Source organism: Pan troglodytes, chromosome X, assembly GCF_028858775.2.
Source record: "Pan troglodytes isolate AG18354 chromosome X, NHGRI_mPanTro3-v2.0_pri, whole genome shotgun sequence".
NCBI classification, from domain to species: Eukaryota; Metazoa; Chordata; class Mammalia; order Primates; family Hominidae; genus Pan; species Pan troglodytes.
This window is the reverse complement of record NC_072421.2, coordinates 72,406,872-72,425,999: the sequence shown is the minus strand read 5'-3', so window position 1 is coordinate 72,425,999 and position 19,128 is coordinate 72,406,872. Positions and strand designations below refer to the sequence as shown.

The window sequence follows — 19,128 nt, the reverse complement described above, 5'->3', positions numbered from 1 at the left end:
TTACTTTGTCAGGACATGAAGTATATAAAACAGCTTGACATTACATGTGATACCAATGTTGTTGAAATGGCTTTACCACAGTATAAGTTTCATATATAAGTATTTTTTGCTTTGTTGTTTTAGGATGGATTCATTAAGAAACATTATCAAGTCTGCAGGAAACACTAATTTTCCAAGCTATTTATTGTTTGATAATAGTAATTGAGAGCAGTTCTCACAGAAAAAAAATCCATCTTTGCCTTGAGCACAACAAATCACAATAAAACTTTACCAATATTAGCCCATCAAATGTTGTGTTGTAGAGCAAGACAAAATTTCTGACAAAAATTCATGGAACTTGAGCTTAAACCAGAGTTCATAAGAGAGAAGTTTATCATTAGTGCTACTGGTTCAGTAATACGATAGATTGAAATTTTCTTCAGATCACTTGATGATGAGTAATGAAATATATAACCATAAACGTTAAATACCTTACATTTTCATAAACTTTGTAAATTTGTCCAACTAGGTCTTTTTCCATTCCATATATATTTTTACCATTCCAGTAGTAACATATCTTATTATGAGATTCTGCTTCGGGTTTTGCTGAATTAGAGTTTTCTCAACTTTGAAAATATTCTCACCTATGATTATTTCACGTAGACTACACATAGGGGCTACTTCTGCAGTTCAAACTCCTTGAATAATCAACACTTGGCTCTTTGAATAAACAGTAACTTAAGTAGTATCAGTTACATTTGTCAACAAATCAAGAGCCAAAGAGAAAACCACTCCATCATTTACCTTATTTTTCAGTTGATTAGTGACATTGCTTTTCAATATTCCCAACTTTTTGGACCACTATACTTACCAAAAGTCCAATATTATGTTTATTTTCTCTGGACACATTTCTTCAGCTTCTGCACTCAAACATAATTTCACTAACTCACCATCAATAAACAGCTTTCCTTGTTTAGCCAATAAATGAGCCACTGGGAAATTTACTTTGATTGAAGCCTCATTTTTATTTTTGTGAAGAAATATTTTGTGATGAGATTTCACTTTAAATTTTCTAACTTTTTGAACTGTAGTTTTCCTGTGAATTGGGAATATTGTCACTAGTGTTTAATAGTGTCAGTATATATTGTATTTAGTATATAGTATTTTTTGCATAATCATGCATTCTTTGCCATCTAATCTGATTTTTGAAAAACCCATCCTCTGCTGCACCTTTAAGCGTGACATTCAGAGTCCACTTTTCTCTTTGTTTGAGATGATGAGTGTGTACTCAGTTTTTTTTAATGTCCAGTGTGAAGGCACTTGAAATGCTGTCATCATAGCTACATCACTGCAACTTAAGAGTGCACAGAGCAGCAGTCCAAAGCAATGGGAGTGCCACATACAGTCTGTCACAACTGCTCAACTCTGCCATTATAGCACAGAAGCAGCCATAGATAACATGTAAATGAATGTGTATGGCTGCGTTCCAATAAAACTTTATGAACACTAAAATGTGAATTTCATTGCATTTTCATATGTCACAAGATAGTCTCTAAAAACCATTCTTAGATTGCAAGGAGAATAAAAATATGCAGCACGAGGCTGGTTGCGGTGGCTCATGCCTGTAATCCCAGCACTTTGGGAGGCTGAGGAGGGCAGGTCACTTGAGCTCAGGAGGTTGAGACCAGATTGGGCCAACATGGTGAAACCCTGTCTCTACTAAAAATACAAAAATTAGCTGGGCGTGGTGGCAGGTGCCTGTCGTCCCAGCTACTTCGGGAGGCTGAGGCAGAGAATCACTTGAACCCAGGAGGTGGAGGTTGCAGTGAGCTGAGATCGCACCACTACACTCTAGCCTGGTTGAGAGAGCGAGACTCCATCTCAAAAAACAAAAAATACCACGGTATGGCTGGATTTGGCCCAAGGGCTTTAGTTCGCCAACCCTGTCTGGTTCAAGGGCTGTAGTTTGCCAACCCTTGACCTACTCTTAATATAACAGTGCTTTTCAGGAGTTTTTGTTAGGAAATTTCATTTGAGGTCTGAAAATCCATCTCTAGACCTACGTTCTGGATTTTCACATAATTAAAACTTGTATAGAATACATAGTGACCTTTATTTTCAAGATTAGTCTCTTTTTTCAGGTATATTCCACTTGTTCATCAATATGGAAAACTCAGATTCCAATGACAAAGGAAGTGGTGATCAGTCTGCAGCACAGCGCAGAAGTCAGATGGACCGATTGGATCGGGAAGAAGCTTTCTATCAATTTGTAAATAACCTGAGTGAAGAAGATTATAGGCTTATGAGAGATAACAATTTGCTAGGCACCCCAGGTATGCTTACATATATTTAAGGATTTATAAGTGTAAATTGCTGGTTTAAAAAAAATGCTTGAACCTGTTTTAAAAATCCATTTCTTTAGCCCTTATGAAATATTATTTAACATAGGGGATATGGAATGACATTTATTGCTGTATTTATTACCTGATTATATTTACTGATGTTTGGAATTACACTATATCAGAGAGATTTTTAACTTATGAATTATGAATTTTTAGCGAACTGAATTGAAAAGAATGGAGCTAAATCTTTTTTTTCTTAGTTAGCTTTATCTAACTTACTAGATAAGAATCCGAGTGTGGAATAGCTAATGGGAACTTAGTTTTTAGGAAAGACTTATTCTGTTATCTCTGATTTTCTGAATATGTCCCAGTTGTAATCCTCCAGAGCTAGCCTTGGGTAACATAGCAATTAGAAGTTTGTGCTTAATTATCTTTTACCCCACTAAGTCCCATTTGATCCTAGTTAAAAGTATCTGTCTTCCTCTTCATTTCTGTTTAATTCTACTTACCTTTGAGTAATTGCTTAGATTTTAAAAGGTAAGGTTTTAGCATGACTTTTAAGAGAGGGAGTGTGTTTTTAGCCAACAATACCAGGCTTGAATCAGAATGCTTTAGGTGGAGTTCTGGCACTGCTGTTTGGTGTGGCTCCTGGCAAGCCAGTCTGTCACTCAGTCTGTTTCTTAATTTTAAAATGCAGATAACAATATCTTCCTCTCAAAGCTGCAATTCTTAAAAATTACTTACTTATTTATTTTTGAGACAGGGTCTCATGTTGCCCAGGCTGGACTCAAGGGATTCTTCTGCCTGAGTCTCCCAACGAGCTGGCACTACAGATGTGGTACCACTGTGCGCCCGGCTTAGAATTGCCTTTGCCTTTTTTTTTTTTTTTTTTTTTTTTAAGCAGAGTCTTGCACTTTCGCCCAGGCTGGAGTGCAGTGGTACAGTCTCTGCTCACTGCAACCTCTGCCTCCTGGGCTCAAGCGATTCTCCTGCCTCAGTCTCCTAAGCAGCTGGGATTACAGGCACCTGCCACCATGCCTGGCTAATTTTTGTATTTTTAGTAGAGATGGGGTTTCATCATGTTGGCCAGGCTGGTCTCGAACTCCTGACCTCTGGTGATCCACCCGCCTCGTCCTCCCAAAGTGCTGGGAGTACAGGCGTGAGCCAAAGTTAGATGTTATATGCAAAAGAACTTTGTAAATTGCTTTTAATATGTTTCCAAAGAAGTGAATTTTTCCCAGGACCTACCTACTCCTTGGTTTTTCTTTTTGGTTTGAAAAAGTTTTCTCTTTTAAAGATATGATTTTTTTTCTAATCATCTTGTGTCAGATTACTGTGAGTCACTGATAAAGTATTTGATTGTCATACCCCTAATGTCATCTTTGCCCTGTGGTGTTAAATTTCAGGTGAAAGTACTGAGGAAGAGTTGCTGAGAAGACTACAGCAAATTAAAGAAGGCCCACCACCGCAAAACTCTGATGAAAATAGAGGTATGTTTTGGTTTTGGTGGGGAGGTGGATAGACGATGGGATGATAGGAACTTTGTAATAGTAAATGTCAGCCAAAGATTATCCAGATTTGGCACAAATTAATTTGGTGCTAAGTAACTGCTCATAAAAAGAAAACTGACATTTTCTTGATACTTAGTGAGAATGTCAGCATTTTTTTTCTACCTCACCTTTGGGATGTTTATGTTAATTGGAACACGTTGAGAAATGGCCCATTTAAATGTGATTTTGTTTTGTTTGTTTGTTTTTCACCTCCATTGAAATTTATTCCTACTTAATTCCTTCTTTATAAACATGTGACTTCTTCACCAGCAAAAAGAAATGTCTAAACCCAGTGGTTCCTAATGAGATATAATTTTGCCCCATGTGGGACATTAGCAACGTCTGGAGACATTTGTGTAGAGGGAAGGAATGCTGCCAAACATCCTGACATGCCATAATGCACAACACAGCCCCCATGACACAGAATTAACTGGCTTAAAATGTCAGTAGTACCACTGTTGAGAAATCCTGCTCTAACCTCAGGTCTGGTGTTTCCCTCCCAGTGTCAAGTAGGGATTTTGATTGTGCAACCTGAGAGGCTACGATAATAATTTGGTTCTTGAACATGCCATTATATGTGCTATGCAAGGTTCAGACTACTTATTTGATCTGATCTTTAACTTCATGTCCATTGAAAACCTTGGTAACATTAAGAAATATTCAAATGCTTTTAAACCTATAAATCTTGTTTGTATTTTTCTTATGGCTACAATAAATAGTCCTGTATTTTAAAACAACCTCAAATGTTATCAAAGGCACAGTATGTAGACTAATAAAAATTTGACAGAAATGTAGCTTGAACTAAATGTGACTGTTCGTTAAACACTGTTTCCTTACCTAGTTTGATTACATTAGTATTTTGGCAGAGGACTGAAAAAACGTCTTCTGACCATCCCACAGTGGTATGCTTGGCTCTGTATATGATAAAATACTGAAAATAGACTTCCTCCAGATTCCCTTTAAAAATCAAATAATTCTCTAAATTTCTCTAGTGTAGCTTGCTCTTTTCAAATGGAATTAGAATTTTCTTGCCTTATAAATTTATGCAGTATAGTTTGTAAAAATCTGTAATTATGAAATGTGTTCCGAATTTTTAAGTTATTTAATGCAGAGTTTCAGAGCACTTATATGATTGTCCTCATTTTAGTAGTTCCTTTTTCTCCCTCTCCCCCTCCTTTGTTTTGAACAGGAGGAGACTCTTCAGATGATGTGTCTAATGGTGACTCTATAATAGACTGGCTTAACTCTGTCAGACAAACTGGAAATACAACAAGAAGTGGGCAAAGAGGAAACCAATCTTGGAGAGCAGTGAGTCGGACTAATCCAAACAGTGGTGATTTCAGATTCAGTTTAGAGATAAATGTTAACCGTAATAATGGGAGCCAAAATTCAGAGAATGAAAGTGAGCCATCTGCAAGACGTTCTAGTGGAGAAAACGTGGAAAACAACAGCCAAAGGCAAGTGGAAAACCCACGATCTGAATCAACATCTGCAAGGCCATCTAGATCAGAACGAAATTCAACTGAAGCGTTAACAGAGGTCCCACCTACCAGAGGTCAGAGGAGGGCAAGAAGCAGGAGCCCAGACCATCGGAGAACCAGAGCAAGAGCTGAAAGAAGTAGGTCACCTCTGCATCCAATGAGTGAAATTCCACGAAGATCTCATCATAGTATCTCATCTCAGACTTTTGAACATCCTTTGGTAAATGAGACGGAGGGAAGTTCTAGAACCCGGCACCACGTGACATTGAGGCAGCAAATATCTGGGCCTGAGTTGCTAAGTAGAGGTCTTTTTGCAGCTTCTGGAACAAGAAGTGCTTCTCAAGGAGCAGGTTCTTCAGACACAGCTGCCAGTGGTGAATCAACAGGATCAGGACAGAGACCTCCAACCATAGTCCTTGATCTTCAAGTAAGAAGAGTTCGTCCTGGAGAATATCGGCAGAGAGATAGCATAGCCAGCAGAACTCGGTCTAGGTCTCAGACACCAAACAACACTGTCACCTATGAAAGTGAACGAGGAGGTTTTAGGCGTACATTTTCACGTTCTGAGCGTGCAGGTGTGAGAACCTATGTCAGTACCATCAGAATTCCCATTCGTAGAATCTTAAATACTGGTTTAAGTGAGACTACATCTGTTGCAATTCAGACCATGTTAAGGCAGATAATGACAGGTTTTGGTGAGTTAAGCTATTTTATGTACAGTGATAGCGACTCAGAGCCTACTGGCTCAGTCTCAAATCGAAATATGGAAAGGGCAGAGTCACGGAGTGGAAGAGGAGGTTCTGGTGGTGGTAGTAGTTCTGGTTCCAGTTCGAGTTCCAGTTCAAGTTCCAGTTCCAGTTCAAGTTCCAGTTCCAGTCCTAGTTCCAGTTCCGGTGGTGAAAGTTCAGAAACTAGCTCAGATTTATTTGAAGGCAGTAATGAAGGAAGCTCATCATCAGGCTCATCAGGTGCCAGGCGAGAGGGTCGACATAGGGCCCCAGTCACATTTGATGAAAGTGGCTCTTTGCCCTTCCTTAGCCTGGCTCAGTTTTTCCTCTTAAATGAGGATGATGATGACCAACCTAGAGGACTCACCAAAGAACAGATTGACAACTTGGCAATGAGAAGTTTTGGTGAAAATGATGCATTAAAAACCTGTAGTGTTTGCATTACAGAATATACAGAAGGCAACAAACTTCGTAAACTACCTTGTTCCCATGAGTACCATGTCCACTGCATCGATCGCTGGTTATCTGAGAATTCTACCTGTCCTATTTGTCGCAGAGCAGTCTTAGCTTCTGGTAACAGAGAAAGTGTTGTGTAATTAAGATCTGAACTCTCAGCTATGTAGCTGATATAGTGATGGGCAAACAGGAATCACTTGCTTTTATGTCCACTTTTTGAGTGGTACTTAAGTGTAAAGTAACAACCTGAATTGAGTCATTGCTTTCTGAAGGAATCATTGTCCTTTCTCCAGTTTTTGTTCCAGAATAAAAGGAAATATTTTAAAAGCCACGTTATAGGACCTAAAAATCTGATTTCCGTACCAGTTAAATTGGTAGCATCACTGTTACTGATAATTTATCATATACACTTGTCAATTTTTCCTTTGTTATCTTAAAAGATCTGCCTTAGCAATGGCTCCTTTTTCATGTTGATCTTTAAATTTTCCCACACCATAAGAGAGGAGCGAAGGAAATTACCAGTTTAGACTAAGTTACAGTATGTGTTTCATAAGTGATTAAAGCTATATCATTCCCAGTTATTAGTTAACACAAATTCAGCCACATTCTGAGTATTGTTTGTTCACCTTTCAGACTTGGTGATACTGGACATGTCAGTGTAAATAACACTAAGGTTAGGATCTTCTAAGTGTATAACTGTCTCCTAAGCCCATCACTGTGGCACACTGTAGAGTGAGCTTATAGTTTAATTGAGATATTTATCTTGTGGAAATATTAAAAAGCCTATGCTTGTGTAAGTGAAAAAAAATCACATTCATTTGTTTAAAAATGTAAAGCTATTTTGTAGAGGCTCAGTACTTTTCCAATGCACTGTTGTATGAATGCATTAAAAATTGTAAAGTACCATGCTTAGAACTGAGAAAACTGCTTTTTGTGAGCCAACATAGTAACAAACACACCAAACAAAGTACAAAGCTGCTTTTGTAAGTGTGTAGATGTCAAGAGCAGAACATATCTATAATATTTAATGTGTGAACAGCTACTGTGACATGCAAAGGAAAGGACAGTGCAGAATTAAACCGTGTTGAAGACCAGTGGAAATTGTATAATTTAACTTGGATTTAGGCAGGAAGTGAAATATGGGAGGAGTAAAGAAAACTCTGAAGAATTTAAAGTTTTCCTGAAGACAGTAATAATGCAGACACAAACTGGTTTCATATGGTGAGAGCAGCCGCAGCAGCAGCTTGACCTGGTATTCTACCTGAGTAGATGAAGCAGAAGATCAGCAAGTTTGGCAGAGTTTTGGTTTAAGAAAAACAAACCACTACTACCTAGCACAAGTTAAATTGATGTTTTTACAAGTCTGCTCCTCAAAAATGAAAAAATGGAGGAAAGAGACTATAAAACCACTTTTAGCATATGAATTGCAGTTGGTACACGTGTGTGTTAATAGGAAAGTCTCGAATTTGTGTTGTTTTTGAGATTTGTCATTTAAGGTACCAGTGCACACTTGATAATATTTCATTACTATCTCTAACACAGACCTAACATCTCAAATTTAAAGACCAGTTGAAGATTAAGGGATTTTTATCCTTTGTTGAAAGTCATGTTGGGTTATTTGAAATTCAGATTTTAATTGTGCTGCCCATATATGAAAATGAGACTGCTGACTCGCTATCTATGGACATGCACTTTATGTTGGTTTCTTAGTAGTAAGAGTAACTTCATGATAACCCCAGTCCTCTTGCCTAATTTCTTTTTTGAGACTAGCTGGGGTTAGGATTAGAATGACTATGGAGCAGATATTTGTTCTTCTGGGAAAAGCTTTAACAGGCCAAAATAGGGATTGAACTTGTCCTTGGCCTTTATCAAAGCAAGCTAGCTACCCAGACATAGTCAAATACTCTACAAAATAAACAAGTCTGCTTTAGGAATTGTCTGGGTACCTTCACTGTTACCAACTTAGCTGTAAAGATTATTTCAAAGCTCACTCTTTCATGATTTCTTCTGGCTTTCAATCCTATGTAAGTATCAAGGAAATTAACTTGTAAATATGGTAGTTGTTTACTAAGGATATGTACTGCTCTTGCAAGGAAATAATGTCCAAACAAAGCTTCACTTATTTTTTTTAATATAAGCAGATTTCACTGTTTATGGCGCTTATGTAATACATTTTATCTTTTTAAAAATTTGTCCGTGTAAAAGTCAGGATTCCTTTATATTTGTGAGCCTCCTTTTCTCCTTTCCTAAGGATGTAATCTACAGTTTTCAGATCTGCAGGGTAGTCTTGATTGGCTAAAAACAAATCAATTTTCTTCTTGGCATAAAGTGTTTCATTATTATAGGGGTGTTCATTTTAAATAGTTTAAAAACAATTGCAGCACATTCTAAGCATAAGAGAAAGTTATTGACAACAGGTACCTTCCTAATCTCCCAAGACGTACTTACTCATTTGTGAAGTATTAAAGTAAGAGTTAACTCAAGCAGAATGCTGGCTATGAATGTAGATATTGAAGCTATTCATAAACACTGGAAATAGAATTTTAAGCTTTTAGCCTTCAGTGGAATGCACATATTGGACATGTGCATGTGAACACCTTTTTCAGTAGCACTCACGGATTTCCATTCGATGGTATAGAATGAATACAAGTGTTTTAGTGGAATTTGCTACTTAATTTTTAATCTTGCGATGTCCGTGATTATTACATGCTTACTAGTGTTGTGGACATTGAAGACAAGGTCATTCGTAGGTGTCAGATTACAATGGAGAACAAAAATCGTTTTCCCCCCACCCACATCCAAACACCATTCTCGAGGGAGCATTTCTTGCAAAACACCTTACATTTCATTTTCTATCTTTGCACTTTTTCTTAAGTACAGAAAAGTTGTCTTTAAGACCTAGTTTGAACTTCATGCAGTAAGAGGAACAAGGATAAACAATGTTGGGAGTTCACATTGTTCAGAGCATAAGGAAAAGTACCAAAACCCAAATTTTCTTGAATATTTCAGATGTTTTTAAAAACTCACTTTCTAGTCTGAAACATTTGAATTGTTTTAACTCTGAGCAGCTGACAAAGTTGAGGTTTTTTTGTTTTGTTTTGTTTTTTGAGACAGAGTCTTACTTGGTCGCCCAGGATGAAGTGCAATGGAGCGATCTCGGCTCACTGCAACCTCTGCCTCCTGGTTTCAAGCAATTCTCCTGCCTCAGCCTCTCGAGTAGCTGGGATTACAGGCGCATGCCACCACACCTGGCTAGTTTTTATATTTTTAGTAGAGATGGGGACTTCACCGTGTTGGCCAGGCTGGTCTTGAACTCCTGACCTCAAGTGATGTGCCTGCCTCGGCCTCCGAAAATGCTGGGATTACAGGCGTGAGCCACCATGTCCGGCCAAAGTTGAGGTTTATTAGTACTATTAGAAACAAAATTGAGCAAGTTAAGTTAAAAGTTTGCAGACTTTGTATCAACACTATAGAAGATGAGCCACCTTGTTAATTTGGAATATTTGCTCTGAAAAGAACATGTTAGTTACACCTTAATGGTGTTAATGGAGGTGGGGATTGAGAAAAGTGTTCACATTAGTGTTGGAATGTAGGTAATTGTACAGTTTATAAAAAGACCTTTAGCACCAGGAAATAAAATATGTGTGTGTACACACACAGTTTTTAAAAACGATTGGAATTCCTCCAAACCTTAAGATTAGGAAACTGATTGGCTGTAAGTGTTGCCTCAAGTAATGTGTCCCCCCCCCATAACATGTCTTTTCTGTGCCAAGTATCCTCTCCTAGTGTCAGTGTCTCAAATTATATTTATGAAGGGTTATCACATAATATGCTTTGTATTTAACTACCTGCTTCCCAGGCGTCCATGACATGAAATGGGTGAAGCATCAGCCATGACTTTCAGTCAGTTCCCAAAATACCCAAATGATAGGGAGGTAAAGATTGCAAAATTCCTCTTAAAAGGCCATTTTTACAGCTTGCTAAAATACAGTGGCACCTTGTGGTTGTTAATATTTTTTCTTTTAAAGATGGAGAATGTTTTTATTCTTCCCCTTTTCTCCTTTGTTCTTTTGCGAACAAAAAAATTTATAATCTGCCTTATTTGATTTTTTTTTAAGTTTTACCTTACAGGCTTCCCTGTCACATGTTTTACCATATTAAGTACATAGAAGCCATGTTTGCAGGGCACTTTTATTCTCCTAGTCTCATAAGACTATGCTGATTGTTACTTTCTGAAGTATTCTGTACCTTAGTATGCAAGATTGTTAAGGCACATGTTAAAGTGTCAGGTGTGTTTTTTTCCCTTTAATTCTTCAGTATGTTTATATTCAATAACAGTATTGTAATTCATTGAGTTAACTAGTAAATTGTGTGCTTTTGAAAAAACATGAAAAATGTAAATTGACAGCATACTTCATTTGGAAAAAAGTAAAAGATCCGAGGAACTAGTATGTCACTTATTTATTTTTATTTTATTTTTTACTTTTTGAGACAGGGTCTTGCTCTGTCACCCAGGCTGGAGTGCAGTGGCATGGTCACAGCTCACTGCAGCCTTGACTTCCTGGGCTGAGGTGATTCTCCCACCTCAGCCTTCCAAGTAGCTGGGACTACAGGCATGCACCACATTGCCTGGCTAATTTTTTGTGGAGATGGGGTTTCACCATGTTGTCCAGGCTGTTCTTGAACTCCTGGGCTCAGGCAATTTGCCTGCCTCATTCTCCCAAAGTGCTGGGATTATAGGTGTGAGCCACTGCACCCAGCCTTACTTATTTTTAAATCAGATTTTTTAATCAACTAAAACAGCTATGAGTTAAGTACCTGCCCTGCAAAAATTTTTAGAAAAAGTTTTAGGATTATGAAATTAAGAATTATTTTCCTTAACTGGAACAGTTCTAAAATTTATCTGATACTTCTCTAACAAGTGAGTGATCTCATTTAACCCCAGTTTGTATCTTAAAGGCTGCAGCATAGAATTGAGCTGTGTAACAGTGTTAGAACTGTCAAGTGATAATCACAGAACAGTTTGTATCGGTTTTATAATTCTCATGTCTTGATCAGATCTGAAGGAAATAGGCATACCCTCCAACATTCTAAAAATTATTTATTTTTATTAGGATTTGTTTATTAAAGTTCCACGAGCTGCTTTATGGTCAGTTGGGCTGAGTAGTAGATATCTTAAAGACATGCAGTGAAAGTGAACCCTGTCATATCATGGTGCCTCTTTCAAGGTTCCTCTGTAAGTTGCTCATCTTGCAGAATTATTTCAATACCAAGGTATGGTTGAACCAGCTGTCCAGCCTTAACTCTATTTAGTGCCCCATTACTAATGTTCTTTTAACTGGTTTGTATGTGTTTTAACTGTCCAGTGTTTGGATTTTACCTCTTGATAGCTCCATTTGTCCCTGGTGCTGCTTTTAAGGATGTAGGGCCATGTGATCAGGTATCAAGTTGAGTAGGTACGCAGTTGGCCTGGTGATGTATCTGTGCCTGTTTTATCTTCTCCCAGGAAGAGCTGCTTTGGTATAGTTGTTTACTTGGATTCATACAAAGAACAGGGCAGCAATCTTGGAAAGCTTTCTGAAGCTTATAAGAACCTGAAGGGGTTTGGAGGGGGAACAGTAACAAAGGCTGCCTTTATGTCTTTGGTCACAAAGCACATAGATGTATGTTCTGTAAAGACTAAAGTGATTGTTATACCAGGGCTTCCTGACCTTCGGGAGAGACTCAAGCAGAGAGGAGCACAAAGTGAAGTTAATTTGGTTGGCTTGCTTTATCTGGTTTCTCATTTTCTTTCAATTTAAACCTGAACATAACACCCTTCTCCGATATCTATCCAGCAGACTCCTGGTTGGGAAGCCCTGTATTAAATTTTGAGAATGTACACAGTTTTCTTTTGTACAGTGCTTTACACCTGCTAAAAGTTAACTTGTTTAAAGCAAAACAAGACCTTGAAAGGTCAATCATATTAAAGCTGGTTTGATTATTAATAGTTATCTTTTAGGAAGAAGCTTTTTTCCCTATGTAAGATGTCATACTGCAGATTTAAAATATAGACTATCAATAAAATGCATGAAGTGATCATTTGTGCTTGATCATCTCTCCTTGGGTTTTTCTTTAAAAAGGGGAATCTGCTATAAAGGTTCTGTTGCTTCAAACCAATGTCAAATAGACTTGATTTTTAGAGTCAAATGGAATTACAGTGCAACCTTGATTTTTATTCCCCTCACTGCTATGAGTGTGGGCAGGTACTGGTTTATATGTTATAACTTCCGTTTTATCTGTGTTGTGTAGTTGAATGGCTTAATCGTTGAGTGGTAAAATAAAAGATTATATTCCAATACAAGAATCCTGGAAAGATTTATGTGAATGACGTTTTAAGTAGGCACATCTTTGCTGTTTCTTGTATTCTTGCCATTGCTCTGACCACTCCCTTGCTTGCCCTGTATATATACAAAAACTTGTAGGTGTGCACGTGTGCTTGTACTTCTGTCTTCCATTTCTATCTTAATCTCTTAAACATATTGCTTAAGCCACTAAGATGTCCTTGTTTCAAGTAAATCGTCACATTGTGACACCTGGTGTATTGTATTATAGTTTCATTTCCTCTGGTGCCTGCAGAGCTATCTGTCATTGGCATCATAACTCGGTTTCTCAGGATAGTTTTGATGTAGTCAGCTCTTCAACTCCTGACCTTCCCAAGGTTTTAAGTTTAGTGTCATTCATGATTTTATTATTTGAAACTCAGTACCACCATCAAAAAGTTAGTGCTCTAGACAATGAAGCCAAAGCACAGGCATCTTAGGTCAGTGAAAAGGATCCAGACATAAATTAGCCAGGTGTGGTGGTACACAGCTGTGGTCCCAGCTACTTGGGAGGCTGAGGTGGTAGAATCACTTGAGCCCGGGAGGTCAAGGCTGCAGTGAGCCGTGATCATGCTGATGCACTCCAGCCTGGGTTACAGAGCAAAACCTTGTCTCAAAAAACCCCCCAGATACCTAGAAGAAAGGATTCGATAAGTCTGGGTGGATTATAAACTGAACTCTTAATGGTCATTTTAAAAAATAAGAAAGCAAGGGTCCAGTTTATTTGAGGTCTTTGAATTTAGACAAGATTTAACTATAAGGCCTTGCATAGATTACTAACTATATTTAAATTAGCTAAACTTTTCTGGTTGCTGTCAGGCATTGTATTAAGTATTCTATATAAATTATTTAATCATCACAGTGACTGTGAGGTGAAAGTATACCACCCATTTTATAGGTAATGCAGCTGAGATACAGATGTTTGGTAATTTGCCCAGGTCACATAGTAAGTAGCAGATTATTTGCAATCATCTTTGATGCAGTCATCTTCCTTGTGCTCTTAATCCCACTACTATATGACTTCTAATTTGTTTCTTAGTATTTATCCCAAGCCCTAGACTAGATTGCTTATGAGGTGTGATTTCTTAGGAAAAACATCAGTTTTGGCTGGTTTGCCAAGAAAAAAGGCCAAATTGGTTTTTGTTTATTTTTTTGTTTGTTTGAGACGGATTCTCGCCCTGTCGCCCAGGCTGGAGTGCAATGGTGCGATCTTGGCTCACTGCAACCTCTGCCTCTGGGTTCAAACGATTCTCCTGCCTCAGCCTCCCGAGTAGCTGGGATTACAGGCGCCCGCCACCACGCCCAGCTAATTTTTCTATTTTTAGTAGAGACAGGGTTTCAACATGTTGGCCAGGCTGGTCTTGAACCCCTGATCCCATGATCTACCCGTCTCGGCCTCCCACAGTGGTGGTATTACAGGCGTGAGCCACCACGCCCGGCCGCAAATTGTTTTTTGTTTTTTGGAGGATTAATGGTAATATACTGTAAATTCAGTAAAGCACTGGGCATTACCAGATACACCTTAGCACTATGAATAACATGAACTATCATTTTAGCAGTTTAAGTGTACCTTGTAATCAGCCCTAGGGCAAACGGTATCAAGGTGTTTTATTTCCAGAAGTCTCAAAATAGACTGGAATAAAAATTTGGTGAATTCATCAACACAGACAATGGGTCCACTTCCTGCAGCTACAGCTGCTGCAGCTACAGCTGCTGCAGCTACTCCTGCTGTCCGCACCGTTCCACAGTATAAATATGCTGCGGGAGTTTGCAATCCTCAGCAACATCTTAATGCACAGCCACAAGTTACAGTGCAACAGCCTGCTATTCATGTACAAGGTCAGGAACCTTTGACTGTTTCCATGTTGGCATCTGCCCCTCAAGAGCAAAAGCAAATGTTGGGTGAATGGCTGTTTCCTCTTACTCAAGCCATGCACCCTACTCTTGCCGGTAAAATCACTGGCATGTTGTTGGAGATTGATAATTCAAAACTTCTTCATATGCTCAAGTCTCCAGAGTCACTCCATTCTAAGGCTGTTGAAGCTGTAGCTGTACTACAAGCCCACCAAGCTAAAGAGACTGCCCAGAAAGCAGTTAACAGTGCCACCGGTGTTCCAACTGTTTAAAATTGATCAGGGACCACGAAAAGAAACTTGTGCTTCACCAAAGAAAAATACCTAAACATCGAAAAACTTAAATATGGAAAAAAATTGCAAAATATAAAAGAAGGAAACTGAACCGTATGTACCGAGCAAATGCCAGGTCTAGCAAACATAATGCTAGTCCTAGATTAATTGATTGAAAAACAAAAAACACAAAAAAAATAGTAAAATATAGAAACAAATTAGTGTTTTATAGACCCTGGGAAAAAGAATTTTCAGCAAAGTACAAAAATGTAAAACATTCCTTTCTTTAATTTTGTAATTCTTTACTGTGGAATAGCTCAAAATGTCACTTCTGTTTTAAGTAACAGAATTAATAACTGAGCAAGGAAACGTAATTTGGATTATAAAATTCTTGCTTTAATAAAAATTCCTTTTTAACAGTGAAAACAAAAACAAAAATTGGGGAATTGTTAAATGGTCATCTCAGCCCCTTATTACTTGTGCTCTTGGCCCCAATTATGACAATTTGAAATACGAAATGACTAGAAAGATTCAAATTGCAGCTTTTTAAAAACTATGCCCTGCCGGGTGCAGTGGCTCACATCTGTAATCCCATCACTTTGGGAGGCCGAGGCAGGCAGACCACGAGGTCAAGAGATCGAGACCATCCTGGCCAGCATGGTGAAACCCCGCCTCTACTAAAAATACAAAAATTAGCCGGATGTGGTGGCATGCGCCTGTAGTCCCAGCTACTCGGGAGGCTGAAGCAGGAAAATCGCTTGAACCTGGGAGGCGGAGGTTGCAGTGAGCCGAGATAGCGCCACTGCACTCCAGCCTGGTGACAGAGTGAGACTCCGTCTCAAACAAAAAATATATATATATGTGTGTGTATATATATATGTATACGTGTGTGTGTATACACGTCTGTATATATACGTGTGTGTATATGTATATATATGCCAACCAGCTTATTGGTATGCAAGAAAATGCACTTTAAGTTGCCTTGGGCAGCCATCAGCATTCCAAGAACTTTATTGCTGAGAAGATATTTGGAACTTGTTTAAATAGCTTTTAGAAACAACTTTATGAACCACTGCGAAAAGCAACCCTGTTTGATTTGTTCACACGCGGTAGGGTGTGCCTGTAATCCCAGCTACTTGGGAGGCTGAGGCAGGAGAATCGCTTGAACCCAGGAGGCGGAGGTTGCAATGAGCTGAGATCATGCCACAGCACCCCAGCCTGGGAAACAGAGCAAGACTCTGTCTCAAAAACAAAAAATAGATAAAATAGTACCAAAACCTTAAGAAATGTACATACTGTAATTATCCATCTCCATTCAAATACGTTGTAACTGCTAGATCTAGTAGGTATTTGAGGAGTAAAAGTTCATGGGTGAATAAGGGCTCATCTGAATCTCATTTGTTTCCTCAGGAGATAAATGTGTATTCTGCTCCTACTATTAATACGTCCTTGGCATTCTGCTGGTCTGTGGTTTCTCTTCCCTGTGTCTTAGGTAGGGTGGGGACCTGAAGTCTAAAATATCGCTGAGTTTCTCAGTGGACAGTGTTGGTGACTGTGGTGTACCTACTTTTTAAAATTCACAATTTGTCTTCTGTATGCACCAAATGCTCTAGAATAGCACTGTCCAGTAGAAATATAATGCATCACCACATATAATGTTAAATTTTCTAGCGGCCACATTACAAAAGGTAATGTGTAAAGATACTAATTTTAATAATGTTTTCATTTAACCCAGTAAATATTTAAACATGTAATCAATATAAAAATTATTAGTGGGATATTTACATTTTTTTCATACTGAGTTTTCAAATTCTGGTGAGTATTTTACACCTATAATACATTTCAATTTGGACAAGGCACATTCCAAATGCTTAATAACCACAAGTGGCTAGTGACTACCATATTGAACAGTGCAGCTCTAGAACAATATGGAGGAATGTGATTAGGTAGGATGCAAATGGGGTTGACTTTTAAAAGTTCGCTTATGAATGTGCATAGGCACAACTTATCTGCTCAACTACACCACGCCAGAACTAAAGCCTCATTCTTTTAATTGTGCATCAAAGCTGTCCAAGCTTACAAAACTACCACCTTTCTCCTTCCCTTAAAAAAAAATTATATTTTTTTGAGACAGAGTCTCACTCTTGCCCAGGCTGGCATGCAATGGTGTGATCTTGGCTCACTGCAACCTCCACCTCCTGGATTCAAGCAATCCTCCTGCTTCAGCCTCCCTAGTAGCTGGGACTACAGGCGTGTGCCACCACACTGGGCTAATTTTTGTATTTTTAGTAGAGACAGGATGTCACCATATTGGCCAGGCTGGACTCGGATTCCTGACCTCACGTAATCAACCCACCTTGGCTTCCTAAAGTTCTGGGATTACAGGCGTGAGCCACTGTGCCGGGTCCCCTTCCCTTTTGCGGTTAAAAGAATACACTGCCAGCCTGGCGTGGTGGCTCATGCCTGTAATCCCAGTACTTTGGGAGGCCGAGGCGGGTAGATCGTCTGAGGTCAGGAGTTTGAGACCAGCCTGGCCAGCATGGTGAAAATTCGTCTCTACTAAAGATACAAAAAAAAAAAAAAAAAAAATTAGCCGGGTGTGGTGGCGTGCACCTGTAATCCCAACTACTCGGGAAGCTGAGGCAGGAGAATTGCTTGAACCTGGGAGGCGGAGGGTACAGCAAGCGGAGACTGCGCCACTGTCCTCAAGCCTGGGCAACAGAGTGAGACTCCATCTCAAAAAAATAAATACATACATACATACATACACTCCCTACCAAAGTTTGAAATCTATTAAGAATTAGCAAAAGCGAAAGAACTTGGCTGGCTGAGGATCCTGTGATTAGAAGTTAGGAAAGCCCACCTCAACTGCAGCGTTATATAGCAGCCGATAAATAGCAGTTATATTTATTTATTGCAGGAATGAGCACCCAAACTTTTACATAGAGCTTCTCTTACTTCAGTTCATAATATATGTTAAAATAATACAAATAAATAACTTTCAAGCAGTTCATCTGAAATAGCTGTATTTGAATATTCCTGGCATTTGTTAGGAACAGCTAACCTGGGTTTACCATCTGTTTCCACTTTGTAGTTAAGTATTAAGTGATAGCATATGTTTAAGTGAGTTTTAAGTTAGTTTTCTGGGGTGGAAGGAGAAAAGTTGACAATATGAGAATAAAGGCTACCAGATCAGAACGAAAGCAAGTATTTTCCAACACCAAGTCTCTAATGTCATTTCTGAAAGTGTGTTTTGTTTTGTTTTGTTTGGCAACATGGAGTGAAATATTAACAGTCCTCTGAAGAAAGAGCCTTTGGAGTTGAGGTTTTGGAGAAAGCTGATTCGTTTGACTTGGTTTGTACTTTCTGTGTGAGTGTAACATAACACTTTCTGTGGCCTTTTTATTTAAGAATCTGAAAACCAGCCGGGCATGGTGGCTCATACCTATAATCCCAGCAATTTGGGAGGCCGAAGCAGGAGGGTCACTTGAGGCCAGGAGTTTGAGACCATCCTGGACAACATAGTGAGACCCTATCTCTATGTAAAACAAACAAAATAATCTGAAAACCTACTTGGTAGTAGAGGACAGATGTTGGTTTCTAGCGTGGGTGACTCCAACCTATCTGTAGTACATGAATCCAGCTGCTAACTTGGAAGATGCCAGAGAAGCACATCACTCAGCCTTTCTTTTTTCTTTTTATTTCTTTTTTTAATAATCTTGGGTATAACCCCATCTAGATTGAAGGCAAGAATTCAGGAAAATTCATTCATTGTTTTGCCTTGGCCCTCCCCTTTCCTGGAAGAAAGAAAATAATGGAACAGTGTCTGTTGGCACGAAGGTACAAGATTGTTCCTAAAACAAGAGACCAACTCAGCAAGCAACTAAGCCCAAATTCTGCCCAATCGCTCTGATGGAAAAGAAACCTTCCCCTAATAATGAAGCTATCTTTTTTTTGCCTTGCTGCAGTAGGCACTGAGAAGTTATCTTCTTCAGCATCTGAATTAATCCCCTTTCCCCACTTTTGGGGACCAGAAGCATCTATATATTTAAACAGGAAAATCAGTCTAATCTGCTAAATAGAAATTACATTCCAAGCTTCATT

At 38.7% G+C, this 19,128-nt stretch overlaps 2 protein-coding genes across 3 annotated transcripts in view; both read left to right on the top strand.

The window, feature by feature from the left end:
• The window catches only part of RLIM (ring finger protein, LIM domain interacting), a 29,546-nt gene extending 16,664 nt beyond the window's left edge, over positions 1 to 12,882 (top strand). For both annotated transcript variants that reach the window (XM_016943604.4, XM_016943605.4), the window contains 3 exons: positions 2,121 to 2,312; positions 3,728 to 3,811; positions 5,061 to 12,882. In XM_016943604.4, the coding sequence (XP_016799093.2) occupies positions 2,144 to 2,312; positions 3,728 to 3,811; positions 5,061 to 6,676 (1,869 nt within the window). In that variant the 5' untranslated portion in view covers positions 2,121 to 2,143 and the 3' untranslated portion in view covers positions 6,677 to 12,882. The remainder of the gene's footprint in view (positions 1 to 2,120; positions 2,313 to 3,727; positions 3,812 to 5,060) is intronic.
• A 1,593-nt stretch (positions 12,883 to 14,475) lies between these two features.
• Positions 14,476 to 15,133, top strand: LOC129138687 (polyadenylate-binding protein 1-like; the record flags this gene model as incomplete). Its single annotated transcript, XM_063804233.1, has 1 exon — positions 14,476 to 15,133. A coding segment is annotated over one exon (549 nt), but the record flags the coding sequence as incomplete, so codon positions are not given.
• Positions 15,134 to 19,128: the final 3,995 nt, after the last annotated feature.